Source organism: Leptodactylus fuscus, chromosome 5, assembly GCF_031893055.1.
Source record: "Leptodactylus fuscus isolate aLepFus1 chromosome 5, aLepFus1.hap2, whole genome shotgun sequence".
NCBI classification, from domain to species: Eukaryota; Metazoa; Chordata; class Amphibia; order Anura; family Leptodactylidae; genus Leptodactylus; species Leptodactylus fuscus.
The window spans coordinates 52,841,419-52,864,638 of record NC_134269.1 but is presented as its reverse complement, the minus strand read 5'-3'; the positions used below and the strand labels follow the sequence as shown (position 1 = coordinate 52,864,638).

The window sequence follows — 23,220 nt, the reverse complement described above, 5'->3', positions numbered from 1 at the left end:
TCAGAGTAGCTCAGGCATCACTGTATAGTCAGGTAGATTTGCCATCCAGGGAAGGCTGAGTGCAGTTTCTTCACAAGTTGCACTGACAACTATATTCTGGACACCATCAGAATTGTGCTAAGTAGAAGATTTAGACTGATTCTACCTATGACCTGTATTTCAATGTATGTGCCAAATTCTGTGCTGGTTCAGTTCATAATACTACATTCTAGGGGTCGGAGCTTTATTTTCCATCTTACCCATGACAGCACCACTGAGGGACTGTCAATCCCTACAACATGCAAAGGGAACAATCCACTTGGGAACATATCCTTGTACTTGGTGCTCTGCTTAAAGAGACATGTTCTTATTGTCTTATACAGATGGTGCAGATTTAACCTGAACTTCTGCAATTGAGAAGACAACATTAACCAATAGTTGTTTCTGTCTTTTGTGGTAAGATATCACACTGCAGCAGGTTAACTAATTGCAGATGTCCAGGTTAGCTCTGCTACATCTGTATTTCCCGCTCATGTATAGAATGTATCTTCTGATACTATATTGGTTCAGTGCACATTAATACCGGATGTTTTTCCTGTGCCTGCTGTCGATGCATTACTGCTGGTCACATTTCTTTACCATACATCCCTTTGTTTTTTAATGGGATTAATTGTAGTCTTGTGTCGAGTGGCCTGATGCCACCTATGTGTGTTACACGTGGCTTTATTAAGCTTTTAGGCAGCTTACTATATCTGCAGAGGCTTCTTGTAAACATCTCCAGACGTCTTGCTTCTATATGTTAGATCACTTGGGGATAATCAGTGTCTGCGGCAGTTCTGCTACCACTTCTCAGGGTATGTGTAACTACTATACATGGAATATATGTTCACTTTTTACTTGTGTAGTTCTTCTTTATGACATTTCTTATGTATTATACTATACAGTATAATACCTAATAATAATTTGGTGCCACTCCCTCATTTGAAGGGTATTTCCTGGCATTTTTTCCTATATAAGGTTACTTTTTATAGGCACTGTACTTTTCAGCAATCTTTGTAAGGAGCAATAGTACAAACAAGTATTGTAAACTTTGGTAGAGAAAAATATTGTCCTGTATATGAGCTGATTCTTATTTTCTGGCTCACCTCCTGCACAGTTCACTGACTCCAATCACTACTGAGAAATCAGGTTACAGGCTTCCCATAGAAGTCTATGGAAGGGAGAGAAGGAAGGCGTTACTAGTGGGAGATTCCAAATATACTCGGCACTCAGAAGAATGCACTTTCCTCTAGCCTATAGCCTTGTCCCTCTTGGCGCCATTTGCATTGGCTTTTCTCACCAGCATCTGCAGTCCGTGTTTGATAAAGATCCAATACAGACTGAAACATTACACTATGTTTTGATTGCTCGGCACTTAAAGTGTAACTCCCATTTTTTTTCCGCTGTTGTTTCAGGGAGTGTTTGGTGACCATTTTTGTTATATTCCTTATTACACTATTTTAGTTCCCTTTTATTATAAAACAGGCTGTAACATTCTCCATAGAAACCTTCTAAGAGCTGTTACTAAGGAAAGTCCGTACACAGTTACAATGTAAACATGCAGAGCTGAAACATTTACCAAAGAAGGATGGTCATTTCAAATGGCTGTATCTCTGGTTATATACCACCTAGAAAAATGGATCTGATATCAAAAGAAAGATGAGAATCCGGACACAGGTCTGAACTGCTACATACTACATCAAATTCCCAACTGTGTTTTTTCTAGTGATATCTCAGGTTCTGTTATAGCTAGTTCTTGAATACTGACATCTTGAATACTGACATCATATGAAAACCAAGAATCTTTCTTTTGATACTAGAATCATTTTTGTAGGTGGTATAAAATCGGAGATACAGCCATTTTATGGGACCAATCCCCCCTTTGGTATATGCTTCAGCTCTGTGTACTACATTGAATACATGTGTACGGACAGTCTCTCTGGTATTGCTTAGTTAGAGTATTGCTAATGGGAACTTTACAGCCTGTTTTCTATAAAAGGGAAGTTTGATAGATAAATAAAATACATTAGAAAAATGTTCACCACACACTCCCCAACATAATAGTGGAAAAAAAGAGCCATCATATTGTACCATCATCATTCTGAGTGCCGAGTATATGTGAAATGTTCTGCAAGGAGTAGACCCCTACTTGAGCAGTGCACCTAAGTGTGGAGTGACGTGTATCCATCCATACTATGAGTACTGAGGAGAGACAGTGCTAAAGACTGTTCTAAGTGATCATAACCCAGTTTATTAATTCTGTGTTGTGACATGTCTCTGTACTATGATGTGACTGTGTGCTTTATTGCGATATTGTGAAATCCGTATATGTGTGTGTTTCCTTTGTTGTGACATCATTATGTGCATTGTCTCTGTACTATGATGTGTCTGTGTACATTAGTCCTCTATTGTGATATCAGTATGTGCTTCTTCCTTATATTTTGACATCACTGTGTGTATTATACTTCTATTGTGACATTAGTGTGTGTGTGTGTGTGTGTGTGTGTGTGTGTGTGTGTTATCCCTCTATTGTGACATCACTGGTGCATTATCCTTCTATTGTGACACCAATGGGTGCATTATCCTATTGTGACATCACTATGTCTATTTTTCCTCTATTGTGACATCACTCATGCATTAGTCTTCTATTGTGACACCAATAGATGCATTATCCTTCTATTGTAACATCACTATGTCTATTATTCCTCTATGATTCCTCTAACATAACATCTGTTTGCATTGGTGACACCAAAATGATCAAAATAATTTTGAAATTGCTGCTGATGGTGGTCATAATGGAGCGGAGCTATTCCAAAATTTACCATGAGGCCCCAAGGTTACTTGTTATGCCCCTAGGTAGCAGGATCTCCCCTTCTCTGTGTGCAGTGTATGGGAGACAAGTAGTATCTAGTCTCCAATCACCGGCTCAAGGAAAACTGACAATTTAACAGACATAGGCTGCAGTGGATTCTGGGTAACCAGATGACGGTGATCGCCTTTACACATCCACATTGCAGCTGCAAAAGCCAGACCCCCCTATGGTGTTGAACTGAACTTAGATCATCATAGGGTTCAGAAATACAAGGTTAAACTGGAGCCATGTTATTGTATGGAAACTAATTCCTATCAGTAGTCATTGGTGTCTGAATGTGCACTGAGACCTGACCACCTATGTGAGCGATTAGAGGAAAAAACAATTGTGTCAGCTTTCGTGTACTGGTTACAGACCAATATGACATTCTGCAATGTTTCCACAAATGTGTCACTGTTCATTACAATCTCAGCTGTAAAACATTGGGGAACACCTGTCAATGTCCGTGTTATGGTGAAATGTTATATTATGTGTACAGTCGGTTAAATGTAAAAAGGTAAAGGAGCAACATTCAATCTGACTGCTTATTACTATGGAGGGGCGGGGGACGTCATCTCCATTTCACTCCATTACTCCACTGTTATAAGGAGAAGTAGTGTGTGGGGTCTCACCTCTGATCACCCTAAAATGTTGACTACTTCATAACAACCTGAACAATTTCGCTGAGTTCACGCAGTGCTTTTTAAATTAAGAACTGCATGCTTTTACTAACTGCAGTAGTGAGGAGTACATTTTACTATGCATTTCAGCTAAAAATTAATGAACATTAAAGGGATCCTATCATTGGAATCCCTTTTTTTCTAACTAACACGTAGGTGTCTTCTCTGCAACGTCATTCAGTAGAAATCCGGGTTTTCTTCGGTATACAAATGAGCTCTCTCGCAGCACTGGGGGTGGTCCCCAGCGCTCAAACACCACTGGGGACATCCCCAATGCTGCGAGAGAACTCTTCAGCACCGCCTCCATCTTCTTCTGTGTCTTCTTCAGTCCTGGGTTTCAATCATCTAGGCCTCGGGCAGAGCTGACTGCGCATGCCCAGGCCACAAGAAAATGGCCGCTTACACAGTAAGCTGGTGTAAGCGGCTATTTTCTTGTGGCCACTTACACAGTAAGCTGGTGTAAGCGCCCATTTTTTTATAGCCCGAGCATGCGCAGTCGGCTCTGCCCAAGGCCTAGAAGATTGAAACCCAGGACGGAAGAAGTCACAGGAAGAGGGCATTCCAGAAGAAAATAGAGGCGTCACTGGAGATTTCTCTCGCAGCATTGGGGTTGCCCCCATCGCTGTTTGAGGGTTTGGGACTGCCCCCAGTGCTGCGAGAGAACTCATTCTAGGTCAGTGCGGCTCCTGGTAATGCCGATAGCTGCACTGCTCCCATGTCATACTGTATATACTGCCTCATTGAAATCTATGGGACACTGCTGCAGTAGATAAACCCATTACTACACATTACATGGCGAGAAAGTAGCATAGCACCAGACATTTAAGCATTACCGGTAGCCACTATGTATTGGAACAGCTTATCTCCGACTGACTGTCAGACATGCATGCAGAGTAAGGGCTATTTCACACAGGGGGGTGGTGGGGCGCATTTTGGTCCTGAAAACCGCATCACAATAGGGCCAAAATGCGCCTGCCACGACTGTCGCGGCTTCCCCCTCTGGAGTAGGCTCAAATGAATGGGCCTAGTACGAATGGTTCTGCCGCGAGGCGGACGCCGGGGCTGAATTAGCCACAGAATCCGCCTGAAGAAACGGCAGCTCGCTTCTTTTTTCCGTGAGTGGGAACATGCCGCTCATGGAAAAAAGTAAGCTAACGGTGTACATAGACCTCTATTATGAGGGGGCGGATTATGACGTGGATTCAGAGCCATAATTTGCTCCCTCTTGCCCCGTGTGAACGAGCCCTAAATGTGCCTCTCATTACCGCAACTAAAAAAGCACAGTCTGAACCTAGTCTTAGGGTAAATACACACACTCAGGTTTTGTTGATGCAGATTTTAAAGCCAAGTGGTATAAAGCACGAATGGAAAAAAAAATGTAATCCACTTTTGGCATTGGCTTCAGAATCTGCATCAGTAGAACCTAAGGGTGCCCTTGCTTTTATCATACTCTAGTTCCTTTACTGTACAACTGATATTACTATTGTATTGCTTTCGTATTGCTTTCTGCTCAGTTGTATGTACTGATATAGGTTTCATACACGTCTTTTCATAGCACACACAAATTGTGAATCACACTTGGTCTAGCGTCTTCCCTTTCTGAGCTTCATTGTCATTGTCTAGGTCTTATCTGTTCTGAGACTCCATTGGAATGAGTGTTCTAGATGACGTCCCCTTCAGATTATATGATGGATTCACCCCTGTCCCCTCACCTGAAGAAAGTTTATCCAACCTCTCAAATGTTAATGTTCCTGACTGCAGCGATATACTAATGTGTACTGTGGTGAGTCCTGGAGATCACATATTACCTGCATGTGACGTTCCTATATCATTTATATCAATGCATGTTATTGATGGCTATTTTACCAGCAGGGGAGGATGAACTACAAGGCTTCATGAATGTGACGTAGTAATACACAGCTACTAGGGGAGAATAACTTCACAATATGACTTGCAATTGTATGGACTTAAAGGCATATGGCAATATAATAAAACCTCAGAGAGTCCTATGAGGGACTTATCATGGCTCGATACAATGGGAAGGTTGCAAACATCAGTAAAACAGTAGTGTGCCTGAGGCTTTAAGCTGGCCATTGATGTTAAGCATGGTCCATTACAATTGAACAAACTTCAACAATCAGCTATGGATGATGTGAACCTTTGTAGCTGGCCAACAATGGCTTTAGTCTACTAAGAACAGATCTGCCATGTTGGACACCTCAGTGTTTGCCATTATCAGCTGCTTTAGGACGATCATCAGCCCACCTGTGCAGACTCACTGCGCTTCGTTTTTTAACAAGCTAAACTGCCCCCTGTTCAGACAGTTTAGATGTTAATGGTGGGATAGTCATCCAATGTGCCACTTCTAATATAAGGGTTCCCAAGTAAAGGACAGCAAGCCCTAAATGTTCAGTCTGCCCTACAATTCATTCATCACGTTGGCCCCACGTTGTGGAAACACAGATTAATTGTTGCAGATTTTGCTGCCCTTTTTTGAGCCAAAACCAGGAGTGGATTGAGCAGAAGGTAGAAATATAAGAGCTTCCTATATAGTTCCCATTCCTTTTATAGCCATTCTTGGCTTTGGTGTAAAAAATCACAACAAAATGTGCCACAAAAAAGCTGCGTTTCCGCAACGTGGGGCCTCCGCCTAATGGAGGATCTTCTGTGACCTTAGCCCATGATTGTATTACCCTTATAGGCTTGGTTCACACTAATTTCTTATTTGCCTGGAGCTTTCCATCACTTTATCTTGATTACAATAGAGCATTCTGTTGCATTCTATCCAGTAAGGGCGGGTTCACACCACGTCTCCGCTTTTAGGTTTTCGTCTTCTGCCCAAGAAACTGGACAGGAGACGGAAAAACCATACCACAAAACAAGCATGGCTTTGTTCACCCTGGCATCATTATTTCCATTTTATAAGAGCTATGATGGATCCTGCTTACTATGACCAATTATGGTAGTTTTTTATCCAATGGCTTATAATGGGTGGTCACGTTTTCATCAGCTATTGGTTTCTTTATATAATCTTTTTGCCTCCATCTGGTGAATGGGCCCTATGGAAACATTGACTGATACGCTCTAAGCTCTTCCCGCGGTGTATGTTAGATACAGAGCCCAATGTGATTTCTACTTTTATATGACTTTCTTGTTACTTTGTAGTTGTATCTGTGTTAAATCAGCCATAGACATTACTTTGTTGGTGTCTTTCATCTCCAACTTCAGTGACATCTGGTTACATATTGTTGTATGGGAGTTGCACAATATAACTAGAAGACCCCTATTTCTACATAGTTATGTTTATTTCTTCCTGACACACCTGTCATTTTTGGTAATGCCTCCTTTTTTTCAGCCATGTAGTTTATGTCTATGTTGATAAATTTTATTACTTGAGCAGAGCGAAGCCTATTAAACCAGCAACGCAAAGAGGTCAGGCTCACCGGAATGAAATGTTTTCTCCATAAAAACTTCTGTCTCAGTTGCCAAGATTTTCAGTTATTTCGTAGTATACAAATGAACGATCTGGAGCACTCTGTTGCTGCAAACTGTCATGGTCCACACTGCTCTAATACACTTTGCCTTGCCCTCCCTCAGTGAATGACAAGGCTAAGGAGCTAAGTTGAAATCTCATGTAGCCCTATAGACTTCACAGAGTGTTTATAGGTTGATATACACCTGGTAGGGGCCTCTGTGACCTGAGTTAATGCATATTGAGGCCTACTGTTTCCAAAATCACATCTCAGTATGCTAATACCAGCAAAACATCTATCTGCTTTTCTGTCCTTCATGTGAAGCTTTGACTTTTGACCACAGTTACATTTGTCTGCAGATGTTTTGCTGATCTTTGCCTACTGAGATGTGGTCACAGAACCAGTAGACCTCAGCATACCCATCAGATCAGCAACTTGGTTCACAGACAACCTACCAGGGCCATACCAACATTCAGTCCCCCTTTTGAACTGCATGAGGTCTGACATATCACGTCACTACAACAATTACACAGATAAACAATGCTTTTTTTGTACTTCATGTCGTGCTTTGACTTTTGACCACAGCTACATTTGTCTTCAAATGTTTTGCTCATCTTTGCCTACTAAGATGTGATTACAGAACCAGTAGACCTCTGCATAGCCATCAGATCAGCAATTTGGTTCACAGACACCCTACCAGGTCCATACCAACAATCAGTCCCCTTTTGAACTGCATGAGGTCTGACATATCACTTCACTAAAGCAATTACACAGATAAACAGTCACATAAGTTATGTGAATATCAACAAAAGGGAGCATTACCGGGGATGACAGTTGTGCTAGAAAGAGTTAAATTTGCTTGTGTAAAATTAAGGATTTTCTAGTTCCTCTAACCCAGGGGTAGGGAACGTATGGCTCTCCAGCTGTTGCAAAACTACAACTCCCAGCATGCATACTGGCTCTGCTGTTCTGGGAACTCCCATGGAAGTGAATGGAGCATGCTGGGAGTTGTAGTTTCACAGCAGCTGGAGAGCCAAAGGTTCCCTACCCCTGCTCTAACCCCTGCATACTTTTGCATATGCTGGCTTTATTGGTTTACCCCTAGATCAAAATTGCAGGAGTTTTCTGGCAGTGCATCACCTCTCTGTCCTAGCCATAATTGCTTTTTGGGAAGGAACATGTTTTCTAATGAAGTTTGCAGTAATAATATATAATAGCAGAGGTCTCAATAATACCGTTCTCAATAATAATATATATTTTTATCTGCAGCACGATTTCTCTGTGGAAAGAAAGGTTCTAGACTGGGTAGAAGAAATGTATGGTCGTAAAGCCCCCATGTCTGAGGTCAGACCCACTGCACCTCCATATTGGATGATGCATGAGAGGAAGGGGGTATCCCCCAACAGACGCAGCAGTCCACAACGGCCATCATTACCTGTAAGAAGATGTAGAAGCTTGAGCTCATCAGATGTTAACGTTAGTCGTTCAAGAAGCAGCTGGGGCGGAGTGGAAAACATGGACAAGGAAAGAATCTTTGAGGAGGATGGCTACTCTGAGGATGATGAGTACTCATCTTCAGAGGAGAGTGAGAGAGAGGCTCGACAAAGAGAAGCAAGGGCACGTTTGTCCAAAAGCCCTCAGCCCCAGTGGTCTAACAGACCTCGTACTTCTCCATTTGTGCCCAGCCCACCCCCCAGATGTCACTGCTCTCATAATGAGTCACCTCCATCCAACGTCAAAAGGAGAAAGTCAGTAACTTCATCACTTACCTCCAAGAATGAGCTGGAGGCTGCAAATAAGAGAATTGCATCTCTGGTGCACCCACAGAAGGGGAATACAGATTCCAGAGGCAGCTCTCAAGGTCAACTCCAAAGGAGCAACTGCTGTGGACACCGTTTGAGCCCAACACCCCCTCCTCGTCCTAACTGCTGCTGCTGTTCCAAGAGACCCTACAGTGCTGGCAGCATACCTCCAATACGCTGCCACAAACCCACCTATACGGTAATATATGTTTATGTGATAGCTCAATCTCCCACTTTTACAGAACTTAAAGCAATCTGTCACCAAAACCAAACATATTAACCCAGCCCTGCAGATAGATAGGTTGGGGTCCGAGATATCACTGGCTTTGTCAATATGGAAATTAGCTCTTTGGAGTAATGAGGGCATTGCCACTTACCTCTTTAGAGCAACGGCAACACCTAAGTTACTCCAAAGAGATCATTTGCATAATGACAAAACCAGTGATATCTCAGCAATGGAGGCAGCGATTCACAAGAGGAGGACGCTGTTTGATTCAAGTGACCCTAACCTATCTAACTGCAGCAGGGTTACTGTGCTTGGTTTTGATGACAGACTCTCTTTAACAGACAGATCATCATGATAAATCCTGGATAATAGATTTTTGTAAAATTATTGTTTTGGGATATCAATATTTTATCTTTGGCGGTTTGATTCCATTCCCATCACCCGCATTGATCAGCCAAACAAGAGGCTATGGTTACCTCCTTCCAAAGTTTCCGTCATTCTTTACACAGGGAGAACACCATGTATACAGCTACAGAAAAAAATCAGTTAGTCTCAAAACAATCAGTGAGAAAATGCATTTAGAAATTAACACACAGAGTATTGGCCCATAGACGTTGTATATCAGTGGTGTGAATACACAGAGTACTGGCCCATAGACATTGTACAGTATATTAATGGTGTGCACACACAGAGTACTGACCCATAGACGTAGTATATTAGTGGTGTGAACACACAGAGTACTGACCCATAGACGTAGTATATTAGTGGTGTGAACACACAGAGTACTGACCCATAGACGTAGTATATTAGTGGTGTGAACACACAGAGTACTGGCCCATAGACATTGTATATTAATGGTGTGAACACACAGAGTACTGGCCCATAGACATTGTATATTAGTGGTGTGAACACACAGAGTACTGGCCCATAGACGTAGTATATTAGTGGTGTGAACACACAGAGTACTGACGCATAGACGTAGTATATTAGTGGTGTGAACACACAGAGTACTGACCCATAGACGTAGTATATTAGTGGTGTGAACACACAGAGTACCTGCCCATAGACATTGTATATTAATGGTGTGAACACACAGAGTACTGGCCCATAGACATTGTATATTAATGGTGTGAACACACAGAGTACTGACCCATAGACGTAGTATATTAGTGGTGTGAACACACAGAGTACTGGCCCATAGACATTGTATATTAGTGGTGTGAACACACAGAGTACTGGCCCATAGACGTAGTATATTAATGGTGTGAACACACAGAGTACTGGCCCATAGACGTAGTATATTAGTGGTGTGAACACACAGAGTACTGGCCCATAGACGTAGTATATTAATGGTGTGAACACACAGAGTACTGGCCCATAGACGTAGTATATTAGTGGTGTGAACACACAGAGTACCTGCCCATAGACATTGTATATTAATGGTGTGAACACACAGAGTACTGGCCCATAGACATTGTATATTAATGGTGTGAACACACAGAGTACTGACCCATAGACGTAGTATATTAGTGGTGTGAACACACAGAGTACTGGCCCATAGACATTGTATATTAGTGGTGTGAACACACAGAGTACTGGCCCATAGACGTAGTATATTAATGGTGTGAACACACAGAGTACTGGCCCATAGACGTAGTATATTAGTGGTGTGAACACACAGAGTACTGACCCATAGATGTAGTATATTAGTGGTGTGAACACACAGAGTACTGGCCCATAGACGTAGTATATTAATGGTGTGAACACACAGAGTACTGGCCCATAGACGTAGTATATTAGTGGTGTGAACACACAGAGTACTGACCCATAGACGTAGTATATTAGTGGTGTGAACACACAGAGTACTGGCCCATAGACATTGTATATTAATGGTGTGAACACACAGAGTACTGGCCCATAGACATTGTATATTAGTGGTGTGAACACACAGAGTACTGGCCCATAGACGTAGTATATTAATGGTGTGAACACACAGAGTACTGACCCATAGACGTAGTATATTAGTGGTGTGAACACACAGAGTACTGACCCATAGACGTAGTATATTAGTGGTGTGAACACACAGAGTACTGACCCATAGATGTAGTATATTAGTGGTGTGAACACACAGAGTACTGGCCCATAGACATTGTATATTAATGGTGTGAACACACAGAGTACTGGCCCATAGACATTGTATATTAGTGGTGTGAACACACAGAGTACTGGCCCATAGACGTAGTATATTAGTGGTGTGAACACACAGAGTACTGACGCATAGACGTAGTATATTAGTGGTGTGAACACACAGAGTACTGACCCATAGACGTAGTATATTAGTGGTGTGAACACACAGAGTACTGGCCCATAGACGTAGTATATTAGTGGTGTGAACACACAGAGTACCTGCCCATAGACATTGTATATTAATGGTGTGAACACACAGAGTACTGGCCCATAGACATTGTATATTAATGGTGTGAACACACAGAGTACTGACCCATAGACGTAGTATATTAGTGGTGTGAACACACAGAGTACTGGCCCATAGACATTGTATATTAGTGGTGTGAACACACAGAGTACTGGCCCATAGACGTAGTATATTAATGGTGTGAACACACAGAGTACTGGCCCATAGACGTAGTATATTAGTGGTGTGAACACACAGAGTACTGGCCCATAGACGTAGTATATTAATGGTGTGAACACACAGAGTACTGACCCATAGACGTAGTATATTAGTGGTGTGAACACACAGAGTACTGGCCCATAGACGTAGTATATTAGTGGTGTGAACACACAGAGTACTGGCCCATAGACGTAGTATATTAGTGGTGTGAACACACAGAGTACTGGCCCATAGACATAGTATATTAGTGGTGTGAACACACAGAGTACCTGCCCATAGACATTGTATATTAATGGTGTGAACACACAGAGTACTGACCCATAGACGTTGTATATTAGTGGTGTGGACACACAGAGTACTGGCCCATAGACATAGTATATTAGTGGTGTGAACACACAGTACTGGCCCATAGACGTAGTATATTAGTGGTGTGGACACACAGAGTACTGGCCCATAGACATTGTATATTAGTGGTGTGGACACACAGAGTACTGGCCCATAGACATTGTATATTACTAGTTAATACCTCATGGATCCATAAAGAATTCATGTGCTTAATACTTAAATGAGTCTTTTTCATAAACTTTAAGAGCTCTGATTCCCATCAGTTTATTAGGCTGCAATGTTCTGGTTACAAGGTACATATACTTATGCATAGTCTTTCTGCCTGTGTACCTCCAGTCTCTGAATCCATATACCTGCCTCCCACCTACAAGAAGAAGCCGTTCTGACTACTCGGGTGATGTCCTGTTAGCGCTTAGCCAAGAAGAGCGTGATGTCATTGAGGCTGTGACGTCTATGGGGTACCCACTTCGTAGAGCTATGATAGCAATGCAGAAAATGGGAGGACAAAGCCTAGAACAGGTAATTCACAAGGTTCATCCATCATGAAATAGTTATGTGATTCCTATGTAGGTACACAAAGTCATACACTTGCAATAACTATGTTGCAGTGTCTATATTGTGTATTATTGTATTATGGATTGTTACGATACAGTATGTTTAGTAAGTCCTCATGCATATGTCCATAGTTTTTATCCACAAGTGCATTCATTTTTGCAGCCGTGTGTCCATGCCGCATACAAGGACCGCATACAACGACTGCATGCCCAATATTTGTCCACAAAGACAAGTATAGGGGATCATAGAAGTCTTATTGTGGATAGCATGTGGACATGTTTTTTTGCAGATTGCAGATGAGTATTTGCAGTAACAACCACTATGGTCGTGTTCAGGAGGCCTAAGACATCACCAAGAAGACCTATTCATCTAAACGCAGTACTAGTCATTGTCATTTTCTGCATTTTGTATTTTTTTTTATAATTTTTTTCTATATTCAGATTTTTCAACTTTTTTAGTCTTTGTCTGTCTTTAATTTACGCTCCTGGCGCCATTACCTTGTCCTTGGCCTTGCTGCCAGACCTTTTAATATGAAGAACCGCTTTACAAATATTTCTCAAATAGGCTATTACATTAACCATTTATTCCCCAGTACTTGTCTGGGATCTTCTCGTTAACTAATTACGGTAGTTCAGCAGCATGAAAATGTCTAATACTATTAAAATGACATTTGTAAACAATAAGAGCTATAACTACGAGATCTCGTCTGTCAGCACACCAAGAAACGCCAAAAACAAACCAAAGACTGCTTGTTCTGCTGTAACCCATTGTTGACTCTATATTGATAAATGAACTGTGAGCGGTTTAGAACATGGGGCACAACCTTCTGCGATCGTGAAACATATTCCAGATTCTACTACATCCAAAGGCTGCATTAAAGGGCTTATCCACGATATGAAAACATGGCTGCTTCCTTCTTCTAAAGAAGTGACATCATATATGTGGGTCAAATGGCCATTCTGTAGCTGTATCATTGCTATATGACCAATGGATGCAAAGCCACTTTTGGAGAAGAAGGAAGCAGCCGTGTTTTAAAATCCTGTATAAACTCCTTAAGGATAAGGCCCCACGTTGCGGAATCGCACCTTTTTTTGTTGCAGATTTTTTTGAGTGTTATTGAGCCAAAGACAGAAGTGGATTGAGCAAAACGGAGAAGCATCAGAGCATCCTATATATTTCCCATTCCTTTTGTAGCCATTCTTGGCTTTGGCTCAAAAAATGCAACAAAATATGCAACAAAAAAAATGCATTTCCGCAACGTGAGGCCTTAGTCTTAAGGAGCATAGAAAGTGCTTATAAGCTGATAGATCCGCTTTAATGTCCTAGTACACAAATACTAAAGGACCTGATAACTGTATGATACTGAATTCTTGATTCTTAACACTTGCTCGTCATATTCTTTGCTTCAATAGGTTCTGGGTTACCTTGGAGCTACAGATCGCCTCTGTAAACTTGGGTATGAAGAAGCGCAAGTGGAAGAAGCAATGGAAATGTTCCAGAATTCTGAGATAAAGGTAAAATGTTACACTGACATAGAACAACATGTGACCTAGCCATCCATCACAAAGATGAAACATTTGGTGAAAATTGCTTCTTTTGACTCATTCTATGACCTTTGTAACTTTTGTCCATTACTTTTATTTTTCAAATTTTCTGGCTTATTTATGATAGATGAGAACTATGCTTTACATACTGTTTTGGCTGGAACTGCAGTACTTTGTGATTCTAAATTTTGACAATTTCCAACCACAGCGTAGAATTAGCTATTTATTAAAGGTGTTGTCGGGGATTATTGAATTAAATGCACACATTTCAAGAGGACTAGAAAATAAAAATGCATGGATATCTTCTCGTGTCCTCACCCCCATTTGTACACTTTGCTGGCCAACACCTTTTGCTGCTCTGTTTACAGAGTGACTGTGAGGGTGACGTCATATCGACAGGACCGCTGCAGCCAGTCACCGCTTTCAGACTGTATAGGCTGTCGCTGCTGCAGCCATTCTATATACAAACAGAGCTAAGGCCTTGTTCACATCTGCGTTGGTATTCTGTCCAATGGAGTCCTCATGAGGACCCCCCCCCCCCCCCCGCCCGGAATACCGAACACATCTGCAAGCGGTGTGTAGTGAAGGCACACAGAGCCCATAGACTACAATAGGGTCTGTGTGCTTGCCACTAGATCTCTGCAAGGATCATGCAGACAGGAAAGTAGTTCACAATCTACTTTCCTCTCCGCATGATTTGTGTGGACATATAGTCTATGAGATCCGTGTGCTTTCACTGCACACCACTTGCAGTTGTGTTCAGTATTCCATTTGGGGGGTCCCCATGTGGATTACCAAACGCAGATGTGAACAAAGGGTTATTGCTGGCCCAGTGCAGGAATGGAGGAGAGGATGCAAGAAAGTATCAACAGCCATTTTTTGATAACAGCAACTTATATCTAAACTGTTACTTTTAGTAACTTTTGCAAAACATAATAAAATAAAATAATAATAATAAATATGTTGCAGCTTCACTCATCCATGATATGGTTAACTTTATACTGCAGCAAATATTCCTGGAATAATATATGAACGCACATCGTGCCTGTATGTCATATAAGTAAATCATTACACAGAGTAAATGATACCCGCTGAGATTATAGTCATTTTTCCTGTGTCAATGGGCTTTGGTGTTCCAGCCTTGCATAGCATTTTTTGTACAATGACATGTCTGGGAAAACTGTTCATTTCCTGTTTGTATGAAGCCAAATCAGAGATCAGACAGAGACTGTGAGAAAGTCCCCCGCCAGCTCCTGAGAGCCCTGATCATAGGGTCAGAGTATCACATGGGCCTCACTATGCATCATCACTGTTCAGGGTGTAACACTATGTGGAATATACTGACTCCATAAACATCCATCTGATCATATAGATTGGTTTTCAGCTGAAACCATGTTTAGGATTATAGTTCATGACCCTCGAGTATATAAGAATTTTGTCACTCAAAGTGTGAGTGTTATTTGTGTGGTACGGCAACATGAAGGGAAATGGAAACGGTAGTGTTTGCACTCATGGGTTGCACATAATAGACTGTACTATATGGGCATGTAACATCTATCAGTAATAACATTAAGACCAGGGGCGTAACTATAAGGTAGAAGGGGTAGCAGCTGCCACATGGCCTGGGACATTAGGGGCCCGGCGACAGCCACCACGGCTGCATTTTTTTTTTTTCTTAATAGGTCATTACCGGCTGGAGGTATTTGAACCAATAACTGGCCCTATTTACTTACCGATCCTGTCAGGGATCGGGATCGGTAAGTCACGCTGTGAGCCCCACAAACACTATTATTATACTCGGGGGTCTTTTCAGATCCCTGAGTATAATGATCGGAGGCACAGGAGAGGTAAGAGAACATAAAAAACACTGTTACTTACCTCTCCGGGCTCCAGGCAGGCTTCGGGACTACTTCTGTAACGTCCCTGACGTTACATGACCCGGGCCTGCATGTCAAAAGTTCACCACGGGGCCCAGCCATTCCTAGTTATGCCACTGATTAAGACCATTAAGATATGATGTAAATAATAAAACAAACATTTAGTTCTTGAAGTTGATGTGTCAAAAGAAAGAAAAAACTCAAGTGCAAGAATATGGATGACTTCAATAAGGACCATATTGTGGTGACTAGATGACTGGGTAAGAAAGTCTCCAAAATGGCAGGTCTTGTGGGGTATCCCCAGTTGTAGTCGTTAGTACTTACCAAAAGAGTGCCAAGGAGGGACAACCTGTTAAATTGTGACAAGGGCATGAGGGCTAAAGACTCATTGATGCATGTGTGGAGTAAATGCTAGCTCATCTGTCCCGATCCCACTGAAGAGTACTGTAGGGTAAAGAGTTTAGAAACGGGCTAAATGTGGTGGCAAGCGCTGTACCAATGTGTCTATACATTACCATTATCCTAAGACAATGGCATCCATTTAGATGGTGTATTGAAAAGGATAATCAGCTCCACCATTCAATACATCATTTTTTTTTTTTTCTAGAATAGCAGTTGCTGACAGGAAATAGAAATCCTGAAAATTCTTAAGATCTAAACTACAAAGTGTATTATAAAGTTACGTAACTTTTTTCTGCATAATGCAGAAAGCATCATTAAAGATTTGACAGCTAATAGTTTTCCACTTTCGTGTCCTTAAAGGGGTTTTCCAGGATAAAATATTTATACACTACCAGGGCAGTCATTATCAGATTTTCCAGTGAAGTTCCGTATCCCCATTTCCAGAAATGGAATGTCACCAATATTTCCCCCCCTCCCCACCCCATCATACTTACCTGTCTTCTGGGCATGGGGCATCATTTCCTTCTGGGGGAGGGGCTGACTCCTTCTCTTCCTGACATTAGTTAGTTGGGAAAGACTAGTAGTGGGCGGGCTAGCTAGAGAAACAGAGAGTGGGTGTGAGGGAGTGAGAGAGGGAGGTGGAGGGAGTGAGTGAGAGAGGTAGTGTGAGTCAGTATAGTGCAATGCATTTTGGTAGTTGATGGAAAACAGACCAGGAAGCAACCCATGTAGACAAATACAGAAGAGGCCCGGAGCTCCCAGAGAAGCCCAGAAATCACTCAAAACACTGCTAAAGTATTTGGTTGCACTTTTTAACCTATTACTAGCACTAACAGACCTTTTTTTGAAAAATAATTTTTTTCCTGGAAAACCCCTTTAGGCTAAGACCCCACGTTGCGAAAATGCAGCTTTTTTTTGCTGTTTTTTTTGGAGCCAAATCCAGGAGTGGATTGAGCAGAAGGGAGAAGTATATGTAATTCCTATCTACTTCCCATTCTTGGCTTTGGCTAAAAAAAAACCCAAAAAACAAAACAACAAAATCTGCAACAGAAAAAGCTGCGTGAGGCCTTAGTCTTATATGAGTTTTATAGAGATTTTAAGGCTTTATTTTGAAGCCTGATACACATCTGCGTTCGGGTTTCCATTCGGGGACCCCCTCGAATGGAAACCTATGCGCATTAAAAAGCGGTTACCTAAGGAAGCCACACGGTCCCTATAGACTATAATGGAGTCTGTGTGGTTTTCGCATGAATTATACAGAGAGAAAAGTGCTGTTTGCAGGACTTTTCTCTCCGCTTGATTCGTACAGCAACCAGAAGGACTGCATTATAGCCTATGGTGTCCACGGGTTTCCCAGGTAACCAATTGTTAATGCATATAGGTTTCCGTTTGGGGGTCCCCCTGTGGACTCCTGGAATGGAAACCCGAACGCAGATGTGAATAGGGCCTAAGATAATGATCTGTAAAATATCCAATGAGGCCTTATCACCAGGGAGTGTAAATGTACAGATTCCGATGAAACGTATGAGAGTAAGTAAGAGTGAGTTCACATCAGTGTTTGTTTAGTTCATTCCCCTGTTTCATCATACAAATAGAAGAAAGGACTTAAGAGTAAACACAGACCCATCTAAGTAATGACAGACACCAATGGATCCAGTGGAATCCCATTGGCGATAATGGGGTCTGTTTGGCATCTGTTATGTTCTTCTTCATTTCACTGGACAACAAATTCCTGTACAATTTTAGACAGATCTTATTATGGAGACTCTTAACAGAGCCTGTGCTGCAGATGTGGGTATAGCCGTACAGAAATGTCAGACTTGTAGCTTTCCATAACCTTCCATTCCTGACATGGGTTTCAGAGAGAAGACGCCACATATATCCAGTCTGCTCTCCTACTGCAACTTTCCATTGCATGGGATGTCTTATAGTCACCTGCTTGTGACTCAGTATGGAGGACCATGTAAGATGGATTCAGTACAACTATATATTACGTCACAGACCATTCATTGCCATGTAATAATACATTGGCCTGGCCTGACGTGATTCCCCTGGCAATAACAGTTATATCTTCTTAAGAAAAACCCTTCAAGATAATCTTGACCTCTGACTTATATTTGCAGTCATTGCTTCCTTAGGCATTGTATTCCTGCACATAGACCAGACACGTGCCGGGCGATCCCATATGGTAAATACAGTCCAGCATATTCGGTCGATGAGAAGATTTATAGGCTGCAGTCTCCCTGTTAATATCTGATGTATATACGTCTAGATTTGTGGGAAAAACACTGTACTTACACTTTTGCATAATAAAAGTGTGAGATAATTGGATTTTGGAGCTTGTGAGACTTCATTGGGGGGTGAGTCATATATTCGGTATTCGTCAGTCAGGGCTGTTATTAAGATCGGACTTAACGTATTATAAAGAGACCGTAAATCAGGAAAATCATTACAGCAAGTACAGAGGACATTCGCCGCTGGGAGGGGACCTGCCTTATCCGCATGTTTGGGGAACGAGCTGTCGTGAGTAGAGGAGTTCTTGCAATCCTGGCACTCTTTACTGTTGACTTATCCCGTTGAAGGTCATCCTAACACGTAAGGGTTAAATCAAGGCAAAAGCGGTATAACGTGCTAGCTTCTGTCTGTGATAGACCTGCTACCTTTGCTTGGAAAGGGTTACTACTCAAGTTCTACATCCTCATCTTGATTTAATAAGTTCTACAATAAAGCGGATAATTTCTCTGAAATCCTTCCAGACCGAGCTTTAACAGGGTGCCTTAAAATAGTGTACGAGGGTAGGGGGTGGTGGGGGTAGGTTGGGCCATGTTCAAAAATGAGGCAAAGCTTCCTTCTAAGAGTTTAATGTCTTAAGATGGAAATAACTGAGACTATAGAGTGAGCTCCCTGCAGCGCAGCGTTTGCTATCTGTACCTGTTCTTTTTAGGATTTCCACGCCGATAGATATAAATGTTCCCAAAGACCATATTACTATATGGAAGCAGTAGTGAGCACAATGGGATGCAGACATCTGTTTATAGAACACCATTTTATTGGGTCTATTTTTGCTTCTTGTAGTCTCGAACTTGGAAGGATCAAGTTGTTTTCTTAAGATGCATTGAAATAATAGACTAAGTGGTAAGAAAGTATGAAAAGGATCTGTCATCATTCCTGACTCCAGTAAAGATTTGTTTTTCCTATGAAATAACAATTGTGGAGCATCATTTCTTAGAACTGCCCTTTATGTTGTTCTTCTGTTTTTCCTCCAAGAAATGTATTAATAAATTGAAAAATATGCAGCACCATTCTCCATGTTAAAGGGGTATTCCCACGTCGCATACTCACCAGTCTTCACTGCTGTAAAATCTTCTTTCTTCCTGGTTTCTTGCATCATTTGGTGGGTGGGGTTTCACATGCAACCTGCCATTTAGCTCCGCCCCCAAATTAGTGTGTAGCTCCGCCCACCCATATTGGACTATGAAGTACAGGCAGGAGCAACTCCATTCTGTGTTACATACAGACACTGCCTGTCTCTGCCATAATAAACACAATTGAATTAGCTAGCCTGATAACTGAGAGAACAGAAGAAATGAAAGCAGCTCCTCTCCCCTATCTGAAAGCAGGGAGCTAGGTCACATGGTGTAGACACAGGAATAGCTAGAAACACAGGCTCACTCCCGTGCACTTAGCCCCTCCTCCCTCCCCTTGAGAGCAACAGATACATCACTTGACTTTTGAGCAGATAAGTCAAGGGTTGTGTCAACAATGAATTGAATAAAGTGATATAGTGGCCAAACAAAGCAGTTTTGCTGAAGCAGTGTATTTAGGAAAAGTCTTACATCCACATTAACAAGCAGTATAGATAGGATCCTTGTGATGGAACAACCCCTTTAAGCTATAAATGGACATGTCCCATCTGGTAACACCCAGTGGTCAAGGTATTTATCAATTTACAGGAGGAACAACTGAGGAACAGCACCAACGCACACTAAACAATTGCTTTAGTTCTAGTTGCATACAGATACTCATAGTGGAGATACAGCAAGATGTGAAAATGGCTATTGTTTTTAATTAATTAATTGATTAATTAATTAATTAGTTATGCTTACTTGTATAGCGCCATCATATTCTGCAGCGCTTTACATACATTATGGTCACTGTCCCTTATCTGGCTCACAATCTACATTCTCTAGCAGTATATTTTTGAAGTGGAGGAGGAAACCGGAGTACCCGGAGGAAAAACCCGTACAAACACGGGGAGAACATACAAACTCCTTGCAGATGTTGTCCTTGGTTGAATTTGAAACCAGGACTCGAGTTTTAACAATTTTAGTGATGTCTGCTTTAATTCTCTCTGTTATCTGTATTTAAAAACTCCCACAATTCTACAGTTTTCACACTGACCATGGAGCCTCATAAGAGACTGACACTTCATGCTCTGTAGAGATCACTTCTCAAGAGCCATCTCATTATCAGTACAGGCAGGATTTCAATGAAAGGTAACACCTAGCTATTGATAACACACAATAAGTGATAAACATGGGTCACCTCCTGCTCTCCGGGGGCACAGAGCACACCCTCAAAACTTTCCTACTGGTCACTGAGCCTCTCCAGTCTACAGGATCCTAGGGTCCATGTGGCTACTGTAGAGCATACCTCTAAATACTGTTACGAGCAAGTCAGAGAAGCCCCATAGGCATGTCCAGAAAATAGAATAAAAAAATCAACAATCAGAAAATAAAATTAGATTAAGAAAAGCGAAATTTGGGTCAGTATCTGGTTTTATTTAGCAAAAATGTATGTAAGTGATCATTCCCTTTAAAGGCAATATTCACTAGTAAACAAGTACATATTAGCAACAATGCAGTCATGCGTATGCACACACATAACCTTCACAATGTAGAAGCTACAAATGTTATCACTTTTACCTTGAGCGCTCGGCACTACCACCTAAACCCTGAGTGCAGTTCACACTTCACCCACCTCTTGAACATATCCTTTTAACCCTTTAGGTTGTAAACACGGGCAGTCATGCCTAGTTTCTGTACTGTACTACTGTTCTGCTTGATACGTTGGTGTTCATGTTGTTACCCCTGTTTTGTATTGCAATGTTCAGTTCTACAGAACATGATGGTGATTTATAATCATGTCAATGACCTACATGACATAAACCCAGCAGAGTTGAATAGCTACATAGCAAAGTGGAATAGGAGACTATTGAATATACCGTACCCGTCCTCCAAGTTGTCACATTGCTGAATATAAGTGACATATGTAAAACTGTATGTGAGCGGATTGTGAAATATCTTGACTTTTGTTCTACATCTTGTGCAGGCTGCAGAGTATCTCCGTCTCTTACTTCAGTTCAATGACATGGGCTTCCAGCAAGATGACATCAAAGAAGTTCTCCTGATTTATGACAACCACAGGGATCAGTCCTTGGAAGAACTCATGATGAGAGCTCAGTGACAGCCGAATATCCTACTTATTGGCCGTGGCCATGTGTCACCAGAAGACAACCAGGATAACTTTAGGGCCTGGTCCAGATATGACGGAATTGCAACAGATCTGTAGTCCAAACACCACACTGCAAATTCACTGTACAATGTGGATGCCTATGGTGATATCCATGGCAAATTCGCTACCAAATCTATGACAAAATCTACATCAAATTTTGCTGCAGATTTATTGTGGGTCTGAAGCAAAATCCATAGCAGAGAGCATCCACCATGTTTGTACTTCTAAGTCTTTATGTGTATGTGGACACTTAGTAGAAGATGTCGTGATACTAAAAAGAGTGCTCAAAAACTGTCTATATAGGATGGCCATACTCATAGGATACACTTGTTCCCCGACAGCTATCTCTCCTGATCTTCCCATACACATGCATGCTTGGATTGACCAAGTGTGCATATGATTTGGATCAAGAGAAGGGAGAAAGCTATTGCTATGCTCTCCCCTACTAAGGGTTGACTCCAGAAGTTGAAATCGGCATTCAATAGTGAACGCACATAACTGCAATGGGGTTTATATATCCAAGCACTATGGCCATCCCAGTCCTGAGATGATACATGGTGGTGATAAATGGTCTTGTCCAGACAATAGACATAATGGAGTCTACTACCTTGGTTAGCGTTATATAATGGCTGTGGCAATGACTTAGCAGCTCAGATTGTATTTAACAAGTGAACTGAATAATAGGTGTTATATCTTTTATTCTCCGTAGGCAAAAGATACAATTATAGATTATCCATTTATTATTTTCAGATGTTTTTGTTTTTTTTTAAAGTATGAGAATTTATTTTGGGGTTTAGACAAACTTTTATGAGCTTTCGAGATTCAAAGCAGATGTTAGAAGGAAAGACAATTTCATGAAATGCAAACTGGATTGTAAATAGGGACAATGAAGTTCATGGGAATGAGTGTATTAAGATATACTGTGTCATATAAGGCATGTGTGATCTGTATAATGTTATAGTAACATAAAGGGTCTGGGATGCGACTATCTGTAAATTTAGGAGGGATTACAATTACATTACAAGTAAGAGGTAAGAGGAGCAGTGCTACAATTCCCAAGAATTATCGCTATACAGTGGATTGGGCCGCTATGCCGTTCCTATTACTGTAATAGAGAAGCCTCCATCTGCAGCAGCATCTGCCATAACAGCTGATCTGTATGGGGTCCGGGTGTTGTACACCGACAGATCAGATACTGGTGGCAGATCTTGTGGATCAGTCATCGGTGTGAAAAATCCATTTGTGACAAACCTTTTCCTTACATGCTATTAGGATAGATGATGTTATAAAGTGAGGGGTAC

The 23,220-nt window shown here is 41.5% G+C and overlaps 1 protein-coding gene across 2 annotated transcripts; it reads left to right on the top strand.

The window, feature by feature from the left end:
- The first annotated feature begins 746 nt into the window (after positions 1-746).
- On the top strand, positions 747-23,025 carry UBAP1L (ubiquitin associated protein 1 like). 2 transcript variants are annotated; one of them, XM_075273172.1, is made up of 5 exons: positions 747-833; positions 8,292-9,023; positions 12,364-12,546; positions 13,995-14,096; positions 21,737-23,025. In XM_075273172.1, exons 2-5 carry the CDS (start codon positions 8,337-8,339, stop codon positions 21,869-21,871), a joined length of 1,107 nt encoding a protein of 368 aa, XP_075129273.1. In that variant the 5' UTR covers positions 747-833; positions 8,292-8,336; the 3' UTR covers positions 21,872-23,025. The 2 variants fall into 2 exon arrangements, with proteins under 2 accessions (XP_075129273.1, XP_075129272.1); XM_075273171.1 differs by lacking the exon at positions 747-833 and adding an exon at positions 5,081-5,332.
- Positions 23,026-23,220: the final 195 nt, after the last annotated feature.